Source organism: Salmo salar, chromosome 04, assembly GCF_965601325.2.
Source record: "Salmo salar chromosome 04, fSalSal1, whole genome shotgun sequence".
Taxonomy (NCBI): Eukaryota; Metazoa; Chordata; class Actinopteri; order Salmoniformes; family Salmonidae; genus Salmo; species Salmo salar.
In genome coordinates this window covers 96431938-96451052 of record NC_138294.1, presented here as the reverse complement: position 1 = coordinate 96451052, position 19115 = coordinate 96431938, and the positions used below count along the sequence as shown (strand labels likewise).

General features: G+C 42.3%; 1 protein-coding gene across 1 annotated transcript; it reads right to left on the bottom strand.

Moving 5' to 3' along the window:
* Positions 1-372: 372 nt before the first annotated feature.
* On the bottom strand, positions 373-16586 carry LOC145878533 (trace amine-associated receptor 5-like). Its single transcript, XM_082973833.1, has 2 exons — positions 15935-16586; positions 373-471 (listed from the first exon to the last, which is right to left on the bottom strand). The coding sequence occupies exons 1-2, from the start codon at positions 16490-16492 to the stop codon at positions 373-375; spliced, it is 657 nt and encodes a 218-aa protein (XP_082829959.1). The 5' UTR covers positions 16493-16586.
* Positions 16587-19115: the final 2529 nt, after the last annotated feature.

Genomic DNA, 19115 nt, shown 5'->3' with positions numbered 1-19115 from the left:
GCCAAAGGATGGCAGTATAGTTCCCAATCTGTGACTGACAGGGATAATATGACTCATTCTACATGAAAGAGAGGTATGTCTGTTCTATAAAGTCAATTTCTATCTGAACTTTCTATGTTAGGTGAAAAGTGTGTCTGTATCAAACTGAGAAGAGACCATCTGTCTGAATAATACCAATGCCTTTTCATTAAAGGAGACTCACTGAATATAAGGGTTTTATTATGAGTGATACAAAAAAAATGAAGCACAAGACATGGCAAACCAACCTTTCCTTAAATATACTCCACCAACCACCCACTTTCTTCAAGTTAACCTTAAAAGTCCTGAGGCCCCAGCAAAAAAGTATCTGCAGGATGGCGTGGTTGGTGCCGCTCAGCGGCAACAGGCATTTTCCGTGGCCTGGTAGCCCTGCAGTGGGATGATGTAGACCTGCCAGCCCACGTTCTTGAAGTCGATGTAGAGGGGACAGGCCTACACACATGGCTGGGTGTCACCGGGAAGTAGACAGTGCTCCTCTAGCGTTGGCTAGCTTGCTAGCTCCTTCCAGACACATAATGAGAGAACACCCCCACTGACCACTTTACTCGCCCTAGCATAGCTACTTAGGCTGTTTTCATGGTATCCAAAGCATTGGTGACTACAACTGTGCTGCTGGTAACAATTTAATTATGCTTTTTTGACAATGTTTACTGTCACCGTGTCACATCCTGACCAGTAATAGGGGTTATTTGTTATTGTAGTTTGGTCAGGACGTGGCAGAGGGTATTTGTTTTTTGTGGTTCGGGGTGGTGGTTTATTTAGTAGAGCGTTTGATTTATTATTTCCGGGTTTTGGTTTATGTTCTATGTTTTTTACTTCTATGTTCTTTCTGGGTTGGTGTATTTCTATGTGTAGGTTAATGGGGGGTTGGACTCTCAATTGGAGGCAGGTGCTTTCTCGTTGCCTCTGATTGAGAGTCCTATATATGGGTAATTGTTTGGTTTAGTGTTTGTGGGAGATTGTTTCTTGTTTGGCGTGTGTAAGCCTGACAAGACTGTTTTGGTGATCGTTCGTTCTTCATTTTGTTATTTTGGTTGTTTCTTGGTTTAAAATAAACTACAAGATGAGCATCCACATTCCTGCTGCGTTTTGGTCCTCCATTCCAGACGACAACCGTTACAGAATCTCCCACCACAAATGGACCAAGCAGCGGAGAAAGGAGTCAAGGGAATTCGGTCTGGACTATAGGAAGCAGCGCGCTCGGGAGGAGATGGCATCCTGGTCACTGGAGGTATAGGAATCTAGGATTGACTGGACATGGGAACAATTACTGGACTACTGTGACAACCTGCCTGGGAGGAAGGTAGAGCACGAGAGGCACCCCCAATAATTTTTTTGGGGGGGGCACACGGGTAGTTTGGCTGGGCCAAGGGTGAGCCCTAAGCCAGCTCCCCATGTTTATATGGAGAAGCGTATGGAGTGGAGGGCGCCGTGTTTTGCGGAAGTGCGCACAATCTCGCCCATACGCACGCACAGTCCGGTGCGAGTTATTCCAGCCCCTCGCAGATGCCGTGCTAGAGTGGGCATCCAGCCTGGTATGAGGATGGCTGCGCAGCATGTCTGGTCGCCGGTACGCCTCCTAGGACCAGGCTACCCTACTCCCGCTCTACGCATGGCAACCATCAGGCCCCTGCACAGCCCAGTTCGCCCTGTACTAGCACTCCGCTCGTACAGGGCTGCTAGTTCCATCCAGCCAGGACGGGTTGTGCAGGAGGTGTGTTCAAGACCGCCTGTGCGCCTTCATGGCCCAGTTTTTCCAGTTCCTGTCTCTATTGCTGACCCGGAAGTGCGAAACCCCAGTCTGGCACGTCCAGTACCAGCACCACGCACCAGGCTTCCAGTGCGTCAACCCAGTCCGACTCGGCCTGTTCCCGCTCCCCGCACTAGCCCTGAGGTGCGTGTTCCCAGGCTGATACCTCCAGTACCAGCACCACGCACCAGGCTTCCAGTGCGCCAGCCCAGCCTCGTGAGTATCCGGCACCAGTGTGCAGTCCAGAGTATCCGGCACCAGTGTGCAGTCCAGTGTATCCGGCACCAGTGTGCAGTCCAGAGTATCCGGCAACAGTGTGCAGTCCAGAGTATCCGGCAACAGTGTCTAGTCCGGAACCGAGGGAGTCTGCCTGCGACCCGGAACCGAGGGGGTCTGCCTGCGACCCGGAACCGAGGGGGTCTGCCTGCGACCCGGAACCGAAGGGGTCTGCCTGTGACCCAGAACTGGGTGAGTCTGCCTATGACCCGGAACCTAAGGAGTCTATCAGCAACCCGGAACTAAGTCAGTTGACGATCCGTAACGAAAAATGATTAACTATGTATTTAATGAGTCTGCCTACAGTATGGAAAGGAAGAGGTCTGCCCACGATCCGGAACAAGGGGAGTCTGCCTACGGCCCGAAACTAATCAAGTCTGTCTGCATTCTGGAAGACAGTAGGCCGGAGCCAGAACCACCTCCTGGATAGGTGGGTTGGGGAGGTGGGGTGTAGCCACCCTCCCTTCCCTCCCTTTAGTTTAGGGGGAATTTTTTAAAATTTTTTTATTTATGAGGTGCATCCAGGGTCTGCCCCTTTGGGGGGGGGGGGGGTACTGTCACGTCCTGACCAGTATAAGGGTTATTTGTTATTGTAGTTTGGTCAGGACGTGGCAGAGGGTATTTGTTTTATGTGGTTCGGGGTGGTGGTTTATTTAGTAGAGCGTTTGATTTATTATTTCCGGGTTTTGGTTTATGTTCTATGTTTTGTACTTCTATGTTCTTTCTGGGTTGGTGTATTTCTATGTGTAGGTTAATGGGGGGTTGGACTCTCAATTGGAGGCAGGTGCTTTCTCGTTGCCTCTGATTGAGAGTCCTATATATGGGTAATTGTTTTGTTTAGTGTTTGTGGGAGATTGTTTCTTGTTTGGCGTGTGTAAGCCTGACAAGATTGTTTTGTTGATCGCTCGTTCTTCATTTTGTTATTTTGGTGTTTTCTTGTTTTAAAATAAACTACAAGATGAGCATCCACATTCCTGCTGCTTTTTGGTCCTCCGTTCCAGACGACAACCGTTACACACCGGCCATATTCAATGGGTGTTGAGCGTTCGTATATTTGTCAGTTATTTGGAGCTGGTTTAAGATTTTTATACTATGGATCATTTAGCTATTTTTTTAATCCATTTTAGAATAAGGCTGTAATGTAACAAAATGTGGAAAAGGTAACGGGGTCTGAATACTTTCCCAATGCACTGTATAAATGGTAAAAATTGTTAGGGTTTGACCAACTATTTGTGTGCATATCCTATATAATATAACAATTTGTTTGCATAACCTATATAATATAACACAGATGCTATAATGATAAGTTTATTAAGTATAAGATAATTGAATACTGCTATATGTTAGAGGAAGTGGCTCATGTGATGGTGGGTCATGTGGACAGAATGCTGATACTTTAAAACAGGGTTTTGCAAGAGCTTTTCTGTAGAATAATAGCAATAACAGGATATGGGTGAAAGGTATATGCGGGGGGTGTTAAGGGTTTTAGAGAACTGTGCATTGTGCAGTCACAAGATGAGACATTCGCCAGAGACAACAGCTACGCCAGGAAACAGGAGTGCGTCTAGAGGTTGGGACCAACCTGCACGCCAACGATAGGCTGGAATAAGTCTAAACCATATTCTAGCCTCTACTATGACAGGTACTCATGGAGAGGGAACTAAGTCTGTCCAGTATTTAACCTCTTGGGGCTAGGTGGGACGCTAGCGTGCCACCCGTGGTGCACTCCATCAACAGCAGGTGCATTTCAAGAGCGGCAAATTTGAATCCAAATAAATGTCAAAATTCAAATTTTTCAAAAATACAACTATGTTACACCATTTGAAAGATAAACATCTCCTTAATCTAACCACGTTTTACGATTTCAAAAAGGTTTTACGGCGAAAGCATAAATTTAGAGTATGTTAGGACAGTACATTTACAAGAGTTGTGTGTAATGTTTTGTCAAGTCAAAGACAGGGTCACCAAAACCATAAAACCAGCTAAAATGATACACTAACCTTTTACAATCTCCATCAGATGACACTCCTAGGACATTATGTTAGACAATGCATGCATTTTTAGTTCTATCAAGTTGATATTTATATCCAAAAACAGCGTTTTACTATGGCATTGATGTTGAGGAAATCGTTTCCCTCCAATAACCGGCAGTCAAGTCAGCGTCACAAATTAAATAATTAAAATTAGAAAACATTGGTAAAATATTATATTGTCATTTAAAGAATTATAGATTTACATCTTTTGAACGCAATCAACTTGCCAGATTTAAAAATAACCTTACTGGGAAATCACACTTTGCAATAATCTGAGCACTGTGCCCAGAAAAATACGCGTTGCGATACAGACTAGACGTCATGTTGGGGAGATCTAAAATCGAAAATACTATGTAAATAATCCATTACCTTTGATTCTCTTCATCAGATGTCACTTCCAGGTATCACAGGTCCATAACGAATGTAGTTTTGTTCAAAAAAGCTCATCATTTATGTCCAAAAATCTCCGTCTCGTTAGCACATGATGTAAGCCAGCCGGACTTCTCGTCATGAACGAGGGGAAAAAATATATTTCCGTTCGTTCAAACATGTCAAACGTTGTATAGCATAAATCATTAGGGCCTTTTTTAACCAGAACATGAATAATATTCAAGGTGGACGAATGCATAGACTTTTATAACGTATTGGAACGAGGGTACCCAACATGAAGTAGCGCGCCAGGTGTCTAATGGGACATCACCGTTCCATGGCTCTTGTTCGGTCAGATCTCCCTCCAGAAGACTCAAAACACTTTGTAAAGGCTGGTGACATCTAGTGGAAGCAATAGGAAGTGCCAAAATATTCCTAAACCCCTGTGTTTTTCAATGGGATAGGTTTAAAGTCAATACAACACATCAGGTATCCACTTCCTGTCAGAAAATGTCTCAGGGTTTTGCCTGCCAAATGAGTTCTGTTATACTCACAGACACCATTCAAACAGTTTTGGAAACTTTAGAGTGTTTTCTATCCATATATAATAAGTATATGCATATTCTAGTTACTGGGTAGGATTAGTAACCAGATTAAATCGGGTACATTTTTTTTATCCAGACGTGCAAATGCTGCCCCCTAGACCCAACAGGTTAAGGAAGAACATGTGATGCCATTACCAGTTCTCTGTCTGCCCTGCGGGGTTTACAGGGAGCCCGTATATACGAACCACACATTTACCATTCAAGTGTTTGCATTAATTAAAGTACAAAGAAATCAGAAGTTACTATGTGCTGACTATTTTGTCCTGATACCACATTCGAATTGACGCAACTTAACAAAATAGATAGTCCAAAAATAAATCAAAAGGAAGTTTTGAATTGTCTGTCCTAAATCTTTTTTTTGGCACTAAAGTAGTTCCATACTTCCCTTCATTTTTTAAAACTGGTACGGGGTTACCTTGAGGCGAGTTTCGTGAGTCTTGTGGGCATCATACAAAACAACCAACATGTAGGTGTTTGTGAGAGTCTTACATTTTTGCAGGTTTTTGCCTGCCATATGAGTTGTGTTATACTCACAGACACCATTCAAACAGTTTTAGAAACTTCAGAGTGTTTTATATCCAAATCTACTAATAATATGCATATTCTAGTTTCTGGGCCAGAGTAGTAACCAGTTTAATTTGGGTACGTTTTTCATTCGGCCATGAAAATACTGCCCCCTACACTCCAACAGGTTAACAAGAAGTTTGTGGAGTGGTTGAAAAACGAGTTTTAATGACTCCAAACTAAGTGTATGTAAACTTCCGACTTCAACTGTACTTCTTCCCATTTTAGCTACTGTTGTATCAATATGTTTTGACCATGACAGTTTACAATCCAAGGTAACTCCAAGCAGTTTAGTCACCTCAACTTTCTCAATTTTCACAAGATTTAGTTGAGGTTTAGGGTTTAGTGAATGATTTGTCCCAAATACAATGCTTTTTGTTTTCGAAAAATGTAGGACTAACTTATTCCTTGCCACTCACTCTGAAACTAACTGCAACTCTTTAAGTATTGCAGTCATTTCAGTCACTGTAGTAGTTGACGTGTATACTGTTGAGTTATCTGCATTCATAGACAATCAGGTTTTCCTCAAAGCCAGTGGCAAATCATTAGTAAAGATTGAAAAATGTAATGGGCCTAGACAGCTGCCTTGGGGAATTCCTGATTCTACCTGAATTATGTTGGAGAGGCTTCCACTAAGGAACACCCTCTGTGTTCTGTTAGGCAGATAACTCTTTATCCACAATATAGCAGGGGGTGTAAAGCCGTAACACATACGTTTTGCCAGCAGCAGACTATGATCCATAATGTCAAAAGCCACTCTGAAGTCTAACAAGACAGCCCCCACAATCTTTTTATCATCAATTTCTCTCAGCCAATCATTAGTAATTTGAGTAAGTGCTTTTCTTGTTGAATGTACTTCTCTATAAGCATGCTGAAGGTTTCCTGTCAATTTGAAAATATTGCAAATAGGAGTGGCATTATCGTCCGCTATTATCCTCAGTATTTTTCAATCGAGTAGTGACGCCTCTAGTACTGAGATGCAGTGCCTTAGACCGCTGCGTCACTCAGGAGAATAGTTACATTTCTTCAGTCCCATCCCTAAAATGTTTACCTAAAAAGGTGGTGGGGTGGCAGCTTTGTTGTTGTTTGAACTGCAGATTGCCCCTTTACGATCCGTGGATGATAGAGGAATATGTTTTTTTTTCGAATTACAATTTGAGACAAAGTAATTATTGAGCTACTTGGGCGTACACAATCCATATTTGAACATGTTTGATATTTACGAGATACCATGTTGAAAACAGTTGCATCATGAGTTCCTTCACTCCCATTGTTTTTGGGCCAAAATTGACCAATGAAAAAGAAAGCCAGGGTGACAAAGTCAGACAACATTTGGTTTGTTTATGCAGATCGAGGTCTATATTGACTTTGACATTCCAAATATTGTAAATTGAAACCTAGGTTCCTACTTCAGGAGTGTGAAGCTAATATGTCTGGTTTTGTCAATCTGAAGCGGCAGCTGCCACGGCTGTGTAGAGAAACATCTGTTCTTCAACATGTCCGTCCTGCAGCCAGTGGAGCAGCTTTCTCTTTCAGTTGGAAATGAAGATCCAGTGTGAACCAAGATTCCTCCTGGTCCCACAGGCCGTCAGCATTTCCTTGTACATGGTGCCACGAGGCAAACCGCAGACTGGTGCTGTCCCAGTAGGTGCAACTGGAACCACACTGTAAAACATTTCCTGTAAAATTTTACAGTAACTTACTGGAAACTTTACAGTTGGCACAATGCATTGGGGCAGGTAGCATTCCCCTGGCGTCCACCTAACCCAGATTCATCTGTCAGACTGCCAGATAGTGAAGCGTGATTCATCACTCCAGAGAACGTGTTTCCACTGCTCCAGAGTCCAATGGCGGCGTGCTTTACACCACTCGAGCCGTCACTTGGCATTGAGCATGGTGATCTTAGGCTTGTGTTCGGTTGCTCGGCCATGGAAACCCATTTCATGAAGCTCCCACTAACAGTTATTGCGCTGATGTTGCTTCCAGAGGCAGTTTGGAACTATGGTAGTGAGATGTGAAACCGAGGACAGAGGAGTTTTACTCGCTATGCACTGCAGAACTCAGCCTTCCAGTTCTGTGAGCTTGTGCGCCCTACCACTTAACGGCTGAGTCGTTGTTGCACCTAGACATTTCTACTTCACAGCACTTACAGTTGACCGGGGCAGCTCTAACAGGGCAGAAATTTGACGAACTGACTTGTTGGAAAGGTGGCATCCTATGATGGTGCCACGTTGAAAGTCACTGAGCTCTTCAGTAAGACTATTCTACTGCCAATGTGTGTCTATGGAGATTGCATGGCTGTGTGCTCGATTTTATACACCTGTCAACAACGGGTGTGGCTGAAATAGCCAGATCCACTAATTTGAAGGGGTGTCCCTATACTTTTCTATACATTGTGTATCTGTGACCAACAGATGCATATCTGTATTCCCAATCGTGTGCAAAACATAGATTAAGGCCTAACAAATGTATTTCCTTTAATGACTGTAACTCAGTAATATCTTGCGTTGATATTTTTGTTCAGTATTGAATAAGTCACGTTATCCCTCTGTCACAGATTGTGAATTATACTGCCTTCCTCTGGCCACTGTACATACTGAAAGCAATATATGTCCTCTGTTCCACTCAGCAGGAAAACATTTGAAAGAATCTAGCTCTTTACTCCTGCACATTGGATATGAGATCAATTGTTTAGTATGAGGCGACATTATAGAATGTCACCTTTTATTTTAGGTTATTTTCATACATACAGTGCATTCAGAAAGTATTCATACCCCTTGACCTTTTCCACATTTTGTTACATTACAGCACTATTCTAAAATTGATTAAAATATTTTTTTTCTGTCATCGGTATACAAACTATACCCCATGTATTACAAATAAAAACAGAAATACCTTATTTACATAAGTATTCAGACCCTTTGCTATGACTCGAAATTGAGCTAAGGTGCATCCTGTTTCCAGTGATCATCCTTGAGATGTTTCTACAACTTGATTGGAGTCCACCTGTGGTTGATTTAGTTGATTGGACATGATTTGGAAAGTCACACACCTGTCTATATAAGGTCCCACAGTTGACAGTTCATGTCAGAGCCTGAAGCAAGACAGGAATGAATTGTCTGTAGAGATCCTAGACAGGATTGTGTCGAGGCACCGATCTGGGGAAGAGTAACAAAACATTTCTGCATTATTGAAGGACCCCAAGAACACAGTGGCGTCCATCATTCTCAAATGGAAGAGGTTTGGAACCACAAAGACTCTTCCTAGAGCTGGCCACCCTGCCAAACTGAGCAATCGGGTACAAGGGCCTTGGTCATGGAGGTGGCCAAGAACCCAATGGTCACTCTGAGAGAGCTCCAGAGTTCCTCTGTGGAGATGGGAGAACCTTCCAGAATAAAAATATCTCTGCAGCACTCCAACAATCAGGCCTTTTATTGTAGCGTGGCCAGACTGAAGCCAAGCCACAGTAGAAGGCACATAACAGCCTTGGAGATTGCCAAAAGGCACCTAATGTACTCTCAGACCATGAGAAACAAGATTTTCTGGTCTGATGAAACCAAAATTTAACTCTTTGGCCTGAATGCCAAGCGTCGCATCTAGAGGAAAACTGGCACCATCCCTACAGTGAAGCATGGTGGTGGCAGCATCATGCTGTCGGGATGTTTTTCAGTGGAAGGGACTGAGAGACGAGTCAGGATAAAGGGAAACATGAACGGAGCAAAGTACAGAGAGATCCTTGATCTCAATCACGGACTACAAAAGAAAAACCAGCCCAGTCGCAGGACCACGATGTCTTGCTCCCAGACAGACTAAACAACTTCTTTGCTCGCTTTGAGGACAATACAGTGCCACTGACACGGCCCGCTTCCAAAACATGCGGGCTCTCCTTCACTGCAGTCAACGTGAGTAAAACATTTAAACGTGTTAACCTCTCTGGGACATGTGGGATGCTAGCTTCCCACCCGCGGGACACACTGCCAACAGCCAGTGAAATAGCAGGGCGGCATATTCAAAACTTAAAAAATCTCATAAATCAAATTTCTCAAACATACAACTATTATATATCATTTTAAAGATAATCTTCTCGTTAATCCAACCACATTGTCCAATTTCAAAAGGCTTTACGGCGAAAGTATAACATTAGATTATGTTAGGACAGCGCCTAAACAAGAAAAACCACACAGCCATTTTCCAAGCAAGGAGAGGCATCCCAAAAACCAGAACTACAGGTAAAATTAATCACTAACCTTTGATGATCTTCATCAGATGACACTCCCAGGACTCAATGTTACACAATACATGTATGTTTTGTTCGATAAAGTTCATATTTACATCCATAAACCCCATTTTACATTGGCGCATGATGTTCAGAAATGTTTTGCCTCCCAAAACTTCCGGTGAATGAGCACATCAATTTACAAAAATACTCATCATAAACGTTGATAAAATTTACAACAGTAATTGAAAGAATTATAGATAGACCTCTCCTTAATGCAACCGATTTCAAAACAGATTTCAAAACAGCTTTATGGCGAAAGCACATTGTTCAGTATTCTGAGTACAGATCTCAGCCATCAAAGCAAGCTATATAGTTACCCGCCAAGTTCTGGAGTCAACTAAACTCAGAAATAGTATTATAAATCTTCACTTACCTTTGCTGATCTTCATCGGAATGCACTCCCAGGACTCCCACTTCCACAAGAAATGTTCATTATAAAATATTTATGTCCAAATACCTCCATTTTGTTTGCGCGTTCAGATCACTAATCCAAAGGCATAATGCGTGAGCTCAAAACCCGAGACGAAAAGTCAAATAGTTCCATTACCATTCGTAGAAACATGTCAAACGATGTTTACAATCAATCCTTAGGGTCTTTTTAACATAAATCTTCGATAATATTTCAACCGGACAATAGCGTATTCATTACAGAGGAAAAAGAAGGAACGGCGAGCGTTCGTGAATGCACAGTAAACACCTCACTGGTCCCAGGCTTGAGACAGCTCTTATTCTCTCCCCAGTAACAGTAGAAGCATGAAACAAGGTTCTAAAGACTGTTGACATCTAGTGGAAGCCTTAGGAAGTGCAAAATGACCCCACAGACACTAGTTTGGAAAGGCAATCAGTTGAAAAACTACAAACCACTTCCTGGTTGGATTTTTTCTCAGGTTTTTGCCTGCCATATGAGTTCTGTTATACTCAGACATCATTCAAACAGTTTTAGAAACTTCAGTGTTTTCTTTACAAATCTACTAATAATATGCATATCCTACCTTCTGGGCCCGAGTAGCAGGCAGTTTAATTTGGGCACGTCATTCATCTGAATTTCCGAATACTGCCCCCTGTCACTAAAAAGTTAACCCTCGCAAGGCTGCAGGCCCAGACGGCATCACCAACCGCGTCCTTAAAGCATGCGCAGACCAGCTGGCTGGTGTGTTTACAGACATAATCAATCAATCCTAATCCCAGTCTGCTGTTCCCACATGCTTCAAGAGGGCCACCATTGTTCCTGTTCGCAAGAAAGCTAAGGTAACTGAGCTAAATGACTACAGCCCCGTAGCACTCACTTCCGTCATCATGAAGTGCTTTGAGAGACTAGTCAAGGACCATATCACCTCCACCCTACCTGACATCCTAGATCCACTCCAATTTGCTTACCGCCCCAATAGGTCCACAGACGATGCAATCACAATCACACTGCACACTGCCCTAACCCATCTGGACAAGAGGAATACCTACGTAAGAATGCTGTTCATCGACTACAGCTCAGCATTTAACAGCATAGTACCCTCCAAACTCGTCATTAGCCTGTTTAGGATAGGGGGCAGTATTTTCACGGCCGGATAAAAAACATACCCGATTTAATCTGGTTATTACTCCTGCCCAGAAACTAGAATTTTACATTTACATTTAAGTCATTTAGCAGACGCTCTTATCCAGAGCGACTTACAAATTGGTGCATTCACCTTATGATATCCAGTGGAACAACCACTTTACAATCGTGCATCTAAATCTTTTAGGGGGGGGGGGTTAGAAGGATTACTTTGTCATATCCCAGGTATTCCTAGCGGAACATCTAGATGTAAGAGGTTTTAATCTCGAGACCCTGGGTATCAACCCCGCCCTGTGCAACTGGGACCTGGACTTCCTGACGGGCCACCTCAGGTGGTGAGGGTAGGTAACAACATGTCCACCCCGCTGATCCTCAACACTGGGGCCCCACAGGGGTGCTTTCTTAGCCCTCTTCCAAACTTGTCTGTGTGGCCATGCACGCCTCCAACTCAATCCTCAAGTTTGCAGACGACACTACAGTGGTAGGCTTGATTACCAACAATGACGAAACGGCCTACAGGGAGGAGTTGAGGGCCCTCGGAGTGTGGTGTCAGGAAAATGACCTCACACTCAATGTCAACAAATCAAAGGAGATGATCGTGGACTTCAGGAAACAGCAGAGGGAGCAGCCCCCTATCCACATTGACGGGACAGTAGTGGAGAGGGTGGAAAGTTTTAAGTTCCTCGGTGTAGACATCACGGACAAACTGAAATGATCCACCCACACAGACAGCGTGGTGAAGAAGGCGCAGCTGCTCCTCTTCAACCTCAGGTGGCTGAGGGAATTCAGCTTGTCACCAAAAACACTCACAAACTGTTACAGATGCACAATCGAGAGCATCCTGTTGGGCTGTATCACCGCCTGGTACGACAACTGCCCACCCATAACCGTAAAGCTCTCCATAAGGTAGTGAGGTCTGTTCAACGCATCACAGGGGGCAAACTCCCTGCCCTCCAGGACACCTACACCACCCGATGTCATAGGAAGGCCAAAAAGATCATCAAGGACAACAACCACCCGATCCACTGCCTGTTCACCCCGCTATCATCCAGAAGGCGAGGTCAGTACAGGGGCATCAAAGCGGGGACCAAGAGACTGAAAAACAGCTTCTATCTCAAGGCCATCAGACTGTTAAACAGCCATCACTAACATTGAGTGGCTGCTGCCAACATACTGACTCAACTCCACCCACTTTAATCATGGAAAAATGTATGTAATAAATGTATCACTGGCCACGTTAAACAATGCCATTTTATATAATGTTTACATACCCTACATTACTCATCTCATATGTATATACTGTACTCTATACCATCTACTGCATCTTGCCTATGCCGTTCGGCGATCACTCATTCATACATTTATGTACATATTCTTACTCATTCCTTTACATATTACTGCATGGTCGGAAATAGAAGCACAAGCATTTTGCTACACTCGCATTAACATCTGCTAACCATGTGACCAATAACATCTGCTAACCATGTGTATGTGACAAATACATTTGATTTGATTTTATGATTTTATGAAAACCTGCTCCAGTGTTCTCAGGATCTCAGATGGGGCCAAAGGTTCACCTTCCAACAGAACAACGACCCTAAGCACACATTCAAGGCAATGCAGGAGTGGCTTCAGGACAAGTCTCTGAATGTGCTTGAATGGCTCAGCCAGAGACTGGACTAGAACCTGACCGAACGTCTGTGGAGAGACCTGAAAATAGCTGTGCAGCGACGTTCCCCATCCAACCTGAGAGAGCTTGAGAGGATCTGCAGAGAAGAATGGGAGAAATTCCCCAAATACAGGTGTGCCAAGCTTGTAGCGTCATACCCTGTATTCGCTGGCAAAGATGCTTCAACAAGGTACTGAGTAAAGGCTCTGAATACTTAGGGATGTCCAGAGGGTAGTGCGCTCTGACCAACGCATCACCGGGGGCACTCTGCCTGCCCTCCAGGACACCTACACCACCCGATGTCACAGGAAGGCCAAAAAGATCATCAAGGACATCAACCACCCGAGCCACGGCCTGTTTACCCCGCTATCATCCGGAAGGAGAGATCAGTGCAGGTGCATCAAAGCGGGGACCGAGAGACTGAAAAACAGCTTCTATCTCAAAGCCATCAGACTGTTAAATTCTCATCACTAGCCGACTCCTTCCCAGTTACTCAACTCTGAATCTTAAAGGCTACTGCAGTATGTACATAGACATGGAATCCCTGGTCACTTTAATAATGGACCACTAGTCACTTTTATATTGTTTACATACTGCTTTACTCATCCCATATGTATATACTGTATTCTACTGTTTTTTTTGTCAATACCACTTAGACAATACTTGTCCTAATATTTATATATTTCCTAATTCCATTATTTTACTTTTAGATTTGAGTGTGTTGTTGTGAATTGTAAGACACTACTGCACTGTTGGAGCTAGGAAGAAAAGCATTTCACTACACCCGCAATAACGTCTGCTAAATATGTTTGTGTGAACTATGAAATGTGATTTTGATTTGATTTTGTTGTGCATTAAAGGTTGAATCCCTTTAAAAGTAATGTTCAGTTAATGTATGTATTTATATATTGGTTCCTTTTCCTTGTAAGCAGTCTATGAACTGCTCTTAGTCTCAGCCACTCTGACATTACTCATCCATATATTCATATATTCTTAATTCCAGTCCTTTACTTAGATTTGTGTGTATTAGGTATTTGTAGCGAAATTGTTAGATATTACTTGTTAGATTTGCTGCACTGTCAGAACTAGATGCATAGCACTTAGCAACACCCGCAATAACATCTCCTAAACACGTTTTTGACCAATAAAATGTGATTTGATTTGATACTAATGAGCGCAATCAGTCACTTCCTAGAAACAAGAATGCTATATTTTTCAGACAAACACGTTACTTCCTTCAGCACACTATTACAACAGTGTGACTGTTTTCAAATAAATGTTCAATATATATTTTTTCATATTCAAGTTGTGTTGCTTATTGTTTAACCATTGATATGTTCTAGGTCATTTTGAGACCTTAAGGAGCATCAGGTACTGCTGGAATGTCTACCAATAGCATGTCCATCTTTTTGTGATGAATTACACTAGTCGCAGTTCAAAACATTTATAAAGTATTAAGAAAGTATGAATAGTCCTCACTTTATATTAGGGACTTCAAAACTACTTCACTAATGATCAGTAAATGGTTTATAAGGATATTTATTCAAACATCTGATGAATGATCTTCTGAATCATTATCACATACTACAAAAAAATGTATAAATGTGTGAATAACTTGCTTACAAAAATAAATATGAGAGTAACTATAAATAAATGATGAATTAACTATTTACTAATCCATTATAAACTATTTAGTGTGTTGCCCAATCTCCATATTCATTCACACTAAACAGCTTCTGAGAGGGCTGCTCTGGCGTGACCCCTGACCTAGCAGCAGTGAAGTAGTGAGAGTAGTGGTAGTGTTCATAACCAGTATTTTGAGGTTGAAGTGTCTACTGTGGTCTCCTACACTGTTGTGTTGAATAATTAATGTATATACTGTAGTAGTCACTCATAAATGTCAGAATACCTAGCTGAGTAACATTTCACAAATGTGGCCTTAATATTAAATGGTGAGCAAACTGTAAATGCCTTACAGATGGTTTATTACTGAATGTTATTATAAAGTGTTACCCATAATTGCATATTCTTACATTTTACCATCAACTACTTACACAATACACAATTTAGTTAGATCTGGACGTCATCTGATATCATGCAGTGTTGCACATTTCAACTTTACTAAACTTGATGAAGACGTTGTGTCACAATTGAGCCACTAGAGGGAGATGTTAAACAACATATAGAATGACTCATGACGTCCTCAAAATGTACTATTAGAAGGCTTACTATTTGTCATTAAGTAACACGGAACAACCACAGCCTTAGGTATTTGGAGTACACAATCCATAATGACTACAGTATCCTTTATAAAACAAGGGCCTTCTCCAAGTCATTCCATTCCAATCCAAATCAATCTGTATCAACACCACATGTATCTATGATGACAACACTGAGGTAAGTAATGCCAGTGTTCTGTTACATGAAATAAATACTTACAACAATTGTAGAAAACTTAATCAAACCTCTGGTTGCCAACCTAGGGAAAATAATTATAGGAACTATGAACGTCTTTTCTTCAAAGTTAATACAAGTTTAGCTGTCACTTTGAACCATGGATAAAATAATGCATAAATTATTGGATTAATTAAGGAATTAACAAGTGGCAGAAAAAATATGAAATATGATAAGAAATTGTCAATTAAAATAAAATAAAAAAAGTTAATGAATAGAAATGGAATCCAACAAATGAAATAGTTCAAAACAACAATAGAAAGAGTTTTTGCTGCTTTTGTCTCAGACTTATTAGCCTGTAGAGTTTTAACACCAGACACACTGGCAGCCTCTTGTGAAAATACCTTTCTGGCCTGTGATCTGGCCACCACAAAGATTTTCATATAAAGTGTTATAATAATAGAGCACGGGACAACCATTGTAATTACAAGGTCAATAATATTACCCCAGGTTATTCCTTCAAAAATAAAACATTCTGTCAAACACCTACTTGGTACCTGTACATTTACTACGTTTTTTATAATAACAGCATCGCATATGATAGAACAACACCAGGTAACGGATATACAACACATCATTCTTCTTGTTGTTATTTTAGAGTGGTACAATAAGGGGTCACACACAGCAACATAGCGGTCAATAGATATCAAGACCAAATTACCCAGAGATAAAGAAGTACATAAGAAAGAGATGTAGAAATGAAACGCACAGAAATATTCCCCAAAATCCCAGCATGATTCCATTACTGCTACAGTCATTACTGGTATCACAATCAGTCCCACCAGGAGATCTGACGCAGCCAGAGAGAGGATGAGCAGGTTGGTTGGAGTGTGGAGCTGCTTGAAGTGAGAGATGGAGATGATCACCAGTAGGTTCAAAAATACTGTAACTGCTGAAATCATTGAGAAGAAGATGTACAGTGTTATGTAGATAGATGTCGATAGCAAAGCCTTTCTGCAAGAAGAGTTTCCATCTTTCAAACAGTATTGAACATCTTCCTTTTTCTCCATTTGGTAAAAATGCTGAGGTCCTGTGTGTGACCCTGTCAGGTCAGACTTCTGACAAACTCTGAGCTCTGCCTCTCTATTTATCCCTGAGTTACTGACAGAAACTCCCCTCCCCAGGATCTCTCTGCACACACACACACACGCACACGCACACACACACACACACACACACACACACACACACACACACACACACACACACACACATGAGCACAGAAATGAACAAACGGTTGGTTAAACAAATTACTTGTGAAAGGATGATGTAATGAATGACAGGATTGGATGTTGCTGTGCCCACCTAGCCTGTCCTTCAGCCTTACTGATAGTTAGAGATGATATTGTTTTCACCTATTTAATTTGTTGCGTTCCAAGGGTAGGCCGTTATTGTAAATAAGAATTTGTTCATAACTTACTCGGTACATTTTCTCAACTGAGCACTTTAATGGGGAAAATATAGTATGGCGTTTTTTTGGTCACTCAATGGCTGTTTTACATGGGAAATAGGATTACTGTGTAAGACTGTTGTGGGTGATTGTAACGCCCTGGCCATAGAGAGGGGTTTTTCTTCTTTATTTTGGTTAGGCCAGGGTGTTACATTGGGTGGGCGTTCTATGTTCATTTTTCTATGTTTTTGTATTTCTTTGTTTTGGGCCGTGTGTGGCTCCCAATCAGGCACAGCTGTAGTTCGTTGTTGCTGATTGGGAGTCACACATAAGAAGCCTGTTTTTCCTTTGGGTTTTGGTGGGGGATTGTTTCTATTTATTGTTTTGCACCTGTCAGGACTGTTTGGCTGTCGGTTTTCTTGTTTTGTGTGTATAGTGTTCTTACGTTTATTAAAATTCAAAGATGAACACTAACTCCGCTGCACCTTGGTCTACTTCCACAGACAGCCGTTACAGTGATGTCAGTGCTCAGTTTAGAACATAATCCACAACCTCCGGAGACGTGACGGCACGCCACATGTCAGCTAGTCAGTGTGGAGGAAAGTTGACAGTAGTGAACTTGAAATGGCATAAGTTTATGCTGCCCTACAAAGGCAAAATGCAAAAACTACAAATTTGATCTGTTGTAATGGCCAAGTATATTATCTGATTAATGTGGTATTCGTTTCCTGACACAGGAACAAGCCAGTTGATCAGAAAATATCATGCGGTATCAGAAAGTGCTGTCTGTCTACACAGAAAAATACCTTGATGTCATATTTTGCAGTAAAATAAATGACGTAGTTACTGCGTTTTGCCTTTGTTTGGCAGTATGCACTAAAGCACATGCAGTCAAAACGAATAGTGCTATTCCATATGAAAATTCCATAGACTTTTACAAATGTCCATCTGAACTGAATTATGAACCATACTTCTTCAAGTTGAGGGAGACTTCGTCTCAACTACTGTAATGAATAATAGTCAGGGAGAAAAAGGTGTAGATTCACGCGCAGCGCGGCAGGTATTTATTTCGCTGTGGCAGAAGGCAGGAATCGTGGTCAAGGAAGGCAATGGTCGTACACAGGTAGGCAAACATGCAGGTGAATCAACTAGGACTGAAGGCTATAACTGGTTCTTACAAACAACCTGGGAAAAGGCTTAGTAGAGTCAAAACGAACAATACCTCACAAAGGCAAAACCAGAATTAACTGAAGTAAATAAGTAGCTGATGAGACCAGGTGAGTAACTAACACAGGTGAAATCAATGAACAAAAATGAAGACAGGGAAACAGAACACAAGGTTGACTAAGAAAATAAATCCAGAACCTTACATAATCCCTTATGTTAGATGCCAGTGAGGACCACCAGAACTTACAGGCTAGAAGTTTGTTGATTCGTGTAATTCCCAGATGTCCTGACCTCAAAGACGTGTGACATCATTGCATCAGTTGGGGTCTAACAGCTGCAGGTACGTAACTCTTCCCAGCTGGTGTCTCAGGAGGAGCCGGGTCTGAGGTTAGGGATTCTTGTATGGCATCGTGAACCTCCCACTCCCACGGTCACATAATGGAAGAGGAAGGAATAGTGGGTGTAGGGTCTGAGTTAAGGTCAAACTGGCGGGAGACAGCATCAGCTTTTAGGTTTCTCTTTCCAGGGATGTAAGTAACATGAAAATGGCAGCGTGTGAAGAAGAGAGCCCAGCGGGCTTGTCTGGAGTTTAACCTCTAGGCCCCTCTGATATTTTCCAAATTACGATGATCTGTTAGGAAGAGAAAGGGATGTTGTACGCCCTCCAACCAGTGTCGCTACTCCTCGAGGGCCAGCTTGATGGCGAGGAGTTCTGTTCACCACATCGTAATTCCTCTCAGCAGAGGATAACTTCCTGGAGAAGGCGGCACAGGGATGTGATTTTGGAGGTGTTCCCACCCGCTGAGAGAGTACGGCTCCTACTCCGGAGGCATCCACCTCCAGGGTGAAAGGAAGGGTAGGATAACGTTGGCGAAGGACAGGAGCTGAGGTGAAGAGGTGTTTCAAGTTGTTGAAAGCAGTCAGTATCAGACCATTGAAGAGTCTGGGTCATTTGGCTGGTAAGGGAA

Bases quoted from the DNA above. Each gene is read 5' to 3' on its own strand.
- LOC145878533 (XM_082973833.1), bottom strand. From the start codon at position 16,492: ATGATTTCAGCAGTTACAGTATTTTTGAACCTACTGGTGATCATCTCC. The intron at 472-15,934 runs GTATTTTCACAA...CCATGTGTGTAG, and splicing joins CCAGATCACAGGCCAGAAAG to GCCTGTCCCCTCTACATCGA.